Source organism: Myxocyprinus asiaticus, chromosome 28, assembly GCF_019703515.2.
Source record: "Myxocyprinus asiaticus isolate MX2 ecotype Aquarium Trade chromosome 28, UBuf_Myxa_2, whole genome shotgun sequence".
Taxonomy (NCBI): Eukaryota; Metazoa; Chordata; class Actinopteri; order Cypriniformes; family Catostomidae; genus Myxocyprinus; species Myxocyprinus asiaticus.
In genome coordinates, this window is record NC_059371.1 from 36,269,002 (window position 1) to 36,277,206 (window position 8,205).

At 36.0% G+C, this 8,205-nt stretch overlaps 1 protein-coding gene across 6 annotated transcripts in view; it reads left to right on the forward strand.

Moving 5' to 3' along the window:
* The window catches only part of LOC127418734 (FYVE and coiled-coil domain-containing protein 1-like), a 40,329-nt gene extending 35,760 nt beyond the window's left edge, over nucleotides 1–4,569 (forward strand). For all 6 annotated transcript variants that reach the window (XM_051659479.1, XM_051659478.1, XM_051659480.1 and 3 more), the window contains 5 exons: nucleotides 707–845; nucleotides 1,419–1,514; nucleotides 1,625–1,835; nucleotides 3,344–3,453; nucleotides 3,836–4,569. In XM_051659479.1, the coding sequence (XP_051515439.1) occupies nucleotides 707–845; nucleotides 1,419–1,514; nucleotides 1,625–1,835; nucleotides 3,344–3,453; nucleotides 3,836–3,911 (632 nt within the window). In that variant the 3' untranslated portion in view covers nucleotides 3,912–4,569. The remainder of the gene's footprint in view (nucleotides 1–706; nucleotides 846–1,418; nucleotides 1,515–1,624; nucleotides 1,836–3,343; nucleotides 3,454–3,835) is intronic.
* Nucleotides 4,570–8,205: the final 3,636 nt, after the last annotated feature.

Here is an 8,205-nt window from a genome sequence, read left to right on the forward strand (position 1 = left end):
ACTCAGATTGACTTTGTTTTATGTTAGATCTAACATCTAACACATGCTAGATGTCGTAAGGAGACCATCTGGAACCAAATGCCTCTTTCCATTGACTGCTCCTCCAAAGTAGATGTTTTAACTTTTTTTTAGTTATGATGTTAGATTTTAGAATTTTTGAAACAGTTTAGTATGAGATATACACAAAAACACTGTATATTACATGGCTACCATTATTGTTTTCCCTTTCTAAGTGCCCTGCGAAGACCTAATTTACTACGTTTTGAATGCAGTGTATGTCTCCTTGCCACAAAACCTAACCTATCAACCCGTCGCACAAAACAAATGAAGTAAAAAACACATGAAATCAGATCTGACCCTCATCCTAAATGAGATGCATTGACAAAAATTGTTTTCAAAGACATTTGGATTCCAAACAACCTACGACTGTGGTTTGGATTGGGCTTGTAAAAATTTTGGATTTCAGGTTTTTTTTTTTTTTTTTTTTTTTTTTTGGTCCTGTCCAGACAACAAACACCTAAACAGATTTGAGTCAGATAGGCCAAAAAAATCTGATTTTTTTTCTGCCTGTGTGACTTTTCGTTATTAAGCACTGCCCATTTTCAGGCCCTTCTATATAATGCTAATTGCCATTTCTACCTGTTTATTCCATTGCTCTGTGTTGATGTCATAGTGATTTTATGTCTTCCTGTGTCCTACAATCCAGTGACAGATCCCAGTGAGAGACAGGATGATGGGGCGTTTGACATCATAACAGAGGAGGAAGTGAATGAGAACTATGACAGCGACTCACGCACCACTACTGGATCACAAGAGGAAGAAGATGGAGGGCCAACCGGAGACCCGTAAGCCTGATAGACACACATATAAACACTCTCACTACATTAAAAAGGGTGAATCTCGTCCATCAAAAACATGTTTGAGTCATATTTCCCCCCAAAATTATAATAAGAAAAACTAAGGCAAAGCCTGCCTTAAGACCATTAAGGTTTTTTGCATTATGAAATAATTTTTTAGGACAATAAATGCAAACATGAATTCAAATTTGGTCTTTAATCAAAATGTAACTTGCTCTTTGCTTCTTAATCTTAATGATACAAAATAGGCTTTGTTTTCTTTATACAAAACATACTTTCATATTTTTCTCTTTTGATTTTCTTGACTGGCTTGATGAGATTCACCCTAAAGCATACACACATACATGCTTTTATGAACAACGCAAGTGACAGGACACTCCTAACGATCCAATTTGTTCAGGTCTCTGTTTAGCAAGTTGTACTCTGGTGCATCTACAAATAAGTGTCAGAGACAGACCGTGCATAAGATTGTGCATGTAAACGTGCTAAATGTTGTTAAAGAGTAAAGCCTCAAGCTTTAGGACATTGTCAGTATATTGTGATTTTTGCTGTCTTTTACAGTAGTTTATCGAGTGACATGACCCCTGATGAACAGGAAGAATTGGTCTCTACTGTACAGGATGCAGAAATCAACCTCCTCAAGTCAGGAGAACTCACGTTAGTATTTACAGACAGAACACACACACACACACACACAAACACACACACACACTATTCAGCTCCTCTCCTGTTATTGCTGTTGTTAATTCCATGCATGTCTTCTGCAGTGCCTCTGTGCCACTGGATATAGATGAGATTTCTCAATTTGGTGATGGTTCCCGTGAGCTCTTTGTCAAGTCCAGTTGCTATAGTGCCATTCCCATCACCGTGGGCGACCGGGGGCCCATCATCAGCTGGGTTTTCTCTTCCGAGCCAAAAAGCATCTCCTTTACTGTAGTGTACAGAGAGACGCTTGATACACCTGTTGAGCAGGCCAAGGTAACACAGAACATCATCGTTGCCTCTGACAACAAGCACTCATACACGCAAGAGCATTTCCTTGAGTCAGCCACACAACCAATATAAAGTACTGCCTTGTTTTAGTGTCGGGGAGGAACAAAAAGTAGCAACACTACTTATGTAACTATTTTTTCAGTAGCGTATTTGTAGTAATATTTTTTTTTTTTTTTGTTTCAGCTAGTAGGAGTGTGGTATTACAAAACACTATATCACTTTTTTTTTTTTACTGATACACTGTTACATTACTGAGACAATAGAGTGCAACAGTCCGGTTCCGTAAATACAAATTCCATCCATTTTCTCCATAGGCAAACTGATTTTTAGCTGTAACTTATAAACTTTAAAGACAGATGTTTCTTGAGCTCCAAGGTAGTTAACTGATGCTATATGCTTCTGTTGAAGCCATCAGTCTGTGTTATTTCAGCTTCATTTAAAAATGTATGTTTAATTCATGTTTAATTGCGGAATTACTTGTAAAGAACTACACTTCCCATGATCTTGAAGAAAAAAGATCCACCAATGAGCGATAGCGCCAAACAAAGTGCGCCAAAACAGCTCTGCAGGACCGCCCTCTCCCAAGACGGAATGTGAATGCTGCAATCGAGTCAAGCCTCAACACACTCAAACTACTTAAATAATTGCATATATTTGAATGTTTTGCAATAAAATTAAAATATATTGTTTCTAGTATAATAATCAACATCTTTTAATCAATAGTTGTATATTTTTAAATCATTTTAAATTCAATTACATCATTCGCACAGTAAAGTACACAGTCTTGTACCTTTGTCTTTTTTTCAGATTTTCAAAAACGTTTTATCCTCAAACTACCTTGGCACCAAGATGGCTAAAAAAGTGGGCGGGCACCATTGCACACTAATTTAATGTTCTCTCTCTCTCTCTCTCTCTCTCTCTCTAATAGTATAGGGGAGTCTGATTTATTTTAACGCATTAATTTTGTTCAGTGGAGTCCTTTAACTTTTTTTTGGTAGGTTTTTGATTCATTTATTCAATTTAGGATGTTTTTTGTTTTATTATTTGTATTTAGTGTAGTTTGTCCAAACTTGATGCTGTTGTACTAATTTATATCTTTATTGTTTTTTCTGCCAGACTTTATTTTTTTTAAAATAAATATAAAATCTACTAGTTATTTAATTAAAAGGATATTGCCTTATTACATATCTTCAGTGTAGTTAGCTGCTGTTTGTTGTTAATTTGTAATGAAACTAACCACTTGCTCAAAGTAGCTTCCTCAACAATGAACACTTTGTAACATAATTAAGACATTCCTCAGCAACTGAATCCTGAAATAATAACCAATTTTAGGATACTACGAACTCCTGCAAGCTGCATGTCTTCACAAACATAACCGATATATCAGCAGGCAGTGCATCAGCTCACATTAATATAGCACTTCTACTACTGTGAGAGCTGTTCTTACTCGAATCCTTACAGCGATAAATCCACTTTGTGTCCCTGTGATTCAGGTTTTGATTCCTCTGACACGTTGTAACTCGCACAAAGAGACCATACAGGGCCAACTCAAAGTCCGCAACCCTGGAATCTACACGCTCATGTTTGATAACTCCTCCTCCAGGTACAGTACTAAACAGATGACACGTACTGTAAGTTCTGTTCCAAAACATGGTAAGCTGCCTATCCAGACAGCATTGGTGCATGAGATTTGCTGCCTATGCAGACTTTCCAAATCAGTCACTAAAGAGGTTCCATGATTGTTTGGATGCTCCCTTGGCAGTAGACAGCAAAGCAGCTCACTAGGTTTTGGAATAGTGGCCTGTTTCATGCTACACGATTGCAACTTCTGCTTTCCCTTTGTTTCAAAGGAATACCAAAACTTGAGGAAAAAATACAAATGTCTTGTGTACTCAAATCGATTTATAAATCAATATCAGTAGTTATTATTTGGAAAGATGGAATGAAGCAATCTGTGTTTCTAATTTTTTTGTTTGCTTGGACAGATTTCTCTCCAAGAAGGTCAACTATCACCTGACCATTGTGAAGCCAATAATCTACGATGGAAGTGACCACCCCTAGGCATACTGTAGTTTTATCGTATGTAGCATCCTAATGTGTGAACAGTTGTATTTTTATTAATCTCAAACCTGTTCCTGTGTGCCATGAGTTTTATATTCTGTTGGGTTTTATGGTTTAGTCTAGTATAGCACCGGTAAAATATAAGTTATCTGTCAAAAGAGGGTTGTGAAAGGTTTCCAGCATAGGAACAGAACTGTTTGCTGTTATTATTTCATTTTCTTTGTGAATACAGTATTTTAAATGGATTTTATGCTTAGTTACACTTCAGAGGAATAAAAATATAAATAATTTAATAATACAGAGCAGTTCTAGCAAACGTGGGTAAAAGCACAAAAATTCCCGGTAAAGTTTTGCAAAAATTGTGAGACAATCACAAACTAAGCTTTAAAAATGGACATTTCAAACTGCTTATGATAGCAACAGCTCTGTGAGAGAAAGGTGACTGCTAAAAAGACTTGGCGATGATGAATTGTTTGTTGTTTACAAAGATATCACACTAAATTTCCACTACAGATGTCCATTATCATACTGCATCCCCCGAAATTACCAAGTACACAGAAATACTGAGTCAACTGGGTATTTTGGCACATTTGATCTAAAACACCATTTCCCACATCAGGTTATCAACCTGTTTTTTGAAAAAAAAAAAAAAAGAAAATACTGATTAGATTCTCAGACTTTAAGTATGGAACGTAAAAAGCAATAAGCATTTTGTGTCTAATGAACATATTTTTTTCCTCTCACATATAAACACTATGTCAGCCATTATATATGCACAGTGTATACTTGCAAACATTAATAAGACACACTAATAGTCTCCCTCTTGTTGGTGTTCATTCATGGGGTGGGGAGAGCATAGCATAATCATCCAAACATTAGTTATATAAACACTAAAACACTAAAAAAATGTATGAGCAATCTGACACTGATTTTCTTTAAATCACTATGAAAGCAAGAATGCAAGACACACACATATGTTTGTTCAGGGTTTAGGTTAATTTATAATTTACTCTGTGACAAAGCAAAACTAAACTGCTGCTCCTATGAAGATCCGTTTATATATTTATATGGCGTCTCAGCTCGTTTTCTATCTACATGTACCTATGTGCAATTTTAGATATTTTCTTAATAGGTCTTGTACTTTTTGAGGAGTACATTTTAAAGTAGTATTTTAAATTCATTGTAACTTTTAAAGTACTTTTAAAGTTGTACATGTTGCATAATTTTGAATGTCACTGATTTTAATGCTGATACTTGTGAATCTATGCAATCACAGTGCAATGTTTACAAATTGCAAACCTTTGAAATGTAATAAAGTTTGTCCGTTAAACATAGCATTTTTGCTTGTTTGTGTATCTAAATACATGTATACTCCAAGATTGTAGTATTTTAAGATTAATTATTAAGATGATTTTAGAAATATTTTGTCTAATCAAACCACTCTCTTTCAGATACACTAAAAAATTATTTTATACTCATTTAAATTTCATAAAAATATGTCATCAAATTTAATTGAGTAATTTTTAACAAAATAAAATATTAAATTTTTGTCAAAGATTACTCAATTCAATTTCAATTTCTAGTCAATTCAGTTTTTAAAAATAGGCTAATATATATATATACAGTACTGTGCAAAAGTTTTAGGTACTTAAGATGTTTCACAAAAACATTTGTCTTAAGATGTTATTTATATCTTCAGCTTTAGTGTGTCAATAGGAAAAATACATTTTAGACTCCCAAACATTACTTTTGCAAATAGAACATATTCGAATAGAAGAACAGGGAGCCTTGTAACAGATGTCATGGACCCCACTGAACATCGAGTCAGTCTGGGATTACATGAAGAGACAGAAGCAATTGAGACAGCCTAAATAACATCCTATCTGCCAACAACCAAGAAAAACTGTGTCCAGGTGTACCTAGGAGCATTGATGCTGTTTTAAAGGCAAAGGCAAAAAAACTTTTGCACAGTACTGTGTGTGTGTGTGTGTGTGTGTGTGTGTGTGTATATATATATATATATATATATACAGTGGTGTGAAAAAGTGTTTGCCCCCTTCCTGATTTCTTATTTTTTTGCATGTTTGTCACACTTAAATGTTTCAGATCATCAAACAAGTTTAAATATTAGTCAAAGATAACACAAGTAAACACAAAATGCAGATTTTAAATGAAGGTTGTTATTATTAAGGGAAAACAAAATCCAATCCTGCATGGCCCTGTGTGAAAAAGTGTTTGCCCCATCTGTTAAAACATAACTTAACTGTGGTTTATCACACCTGAGTTCAATTTCTCTAGCCACACCCAAGCCTGATTACTGCCACACTTGTTCTCAATCAAGAAATCACTTAAATAGGACCTGCCTGACAAAGTGAAGTAGACCAAAAGATCTTCAAAAGCTAGACATCATGCCGAGATCCAAAGAAATTCAGGAACAAATGAGAAAGAAAGTAATTGAGATCTATCAGTCTGGAAAAGGTTATAAAGCCATTTCTAAAGCTTTGGGACTCCAGAGAACCACAGTGAGAACCATTATCCACAAATGGCGAAAACATGGAACAGTGGTGAACCTTCCCAGGAGTGGCCGGCCGACCAAAATTACCCCAAGAGCGCAGCGACGACTCATCCAAGAGGTCACAAAAGACCCCACAACAACATCCAAAGAACTGCAGGCCTCACTTGCCTAAGTTAAGGTCATTGTTCATGACTCCACCATAAGAAAGAGACTGGGCAAAAATGGCCTGCATGGCAGAGTTCCAAGACGAAAACCACTGCTGAGCAAAAAGAACATTAAGGCTCGTCTCATTTTTGCCAGAAAACATCTTGATGATCCCCAAGACTTTTGGGAAAATACTCTGTGGACTGACGAGACAAAAGTTGAACTTTTTGGAAGGTGTGTCCCCCATTACATCTGGCATAAAAGTAACACCGCATTTCAGAAAAAGAACATCATACCAACAATAAAATATGGTGGTGATAGTGTGATGGTCTGGGGCTGTTTTGCTGCTTCAGGACCTGGAAGACTTGCTGTGATAAATGGAACCATGAATTCTGCTGTCTACCAAAAAATCCTGAAGGAGAATGTCCGGCCATCTGTTCGTGACCTCAAGCTGAAGCAAACTTGGGTTCTGCAGCAGGACAATGATCCAAAACACACCAGCAAGTCCACCTCTGAATGGCTGAAGAAAAACAAAATAAAGACTTTGGAGTGGCCTAGTCAAAGTCCTGACCTGAATCCTATTGAGATGCTGTGGCATTACCTTGAAAAGGCAGTTCATGCTCGAAAACCCTCCAATGTGGCTGAATTACAACAATTCTTCAAAGATAAGTGGGCCAAAATTCCTCCACAGCGCTGTAAAAGACTTATTGCAAGTTATCGCAAACGCTTAATTGCAATTGTTGCTGCTAAGGGTGGCCCAACCAGTTATTAGGTTTAGGGGGCAATCACTTTTTCACACAGGGCCATGTAGGTTTGGATTTTGTTTTCCCTTAATAATAACAACCTTCATTTAAAAACTGCATTTTGTGTTTACTTGTGTTATCTTTGACTAATATTTAAAGTTGTTTGATGATCTGAAACTTTTAAGTGTGACAAACATGCAAAAAAATAAGAAATCAGGAAGGGGGCAAACACTTTTTCACACCACTGTATATATATATATATATATATATATGTGTGTGTGTGTGTGTGTGTGTGTGTGTGTGTGTGTATGTATGTATATATATATATAATTTTTTATTTATTTTTTGCATCTTTGAATAATTTATACATGTACTAGAAACAGAAAAGGCAAGAATACCCCAATCCATTGATCTAACTTAAAGGATATTTCACACAAACATCAAAACAAAAAAAAATCTGTGACCATTTATTCACCCTGATGTTGTTCCAAACCTGTATGACTTTCTTCCGTGGAACACACACATATACAGACACACACACAAAACGTTAAGCAGAATGTAAGCCTCAGTCACCATTCACATGCATTGCAACTTCACTCTATGCAATGAAAGTGAAAAGTGCATCTCCTTTTGTCTTCTGCTGTGTTCCATTTTCTATAATTGGATCCATGTACAGTTTTGCTGTTTTTTTCCTTTTTAAAATAATGTGTTGATGCCTTATACTGTAACTCACCCCAGTTCACTCATAACTGCAGTGCCATCTTAACTGATGTGTCCGATGCAAAAAGAACTGGTCCTACCATGCAGGTACAGTGTTGGTATCAGATACATAGTACTTTGTTCGATGACAAAAGGCTTGTAATGCCAAATTAAACTAAAACTGTTAATGTGG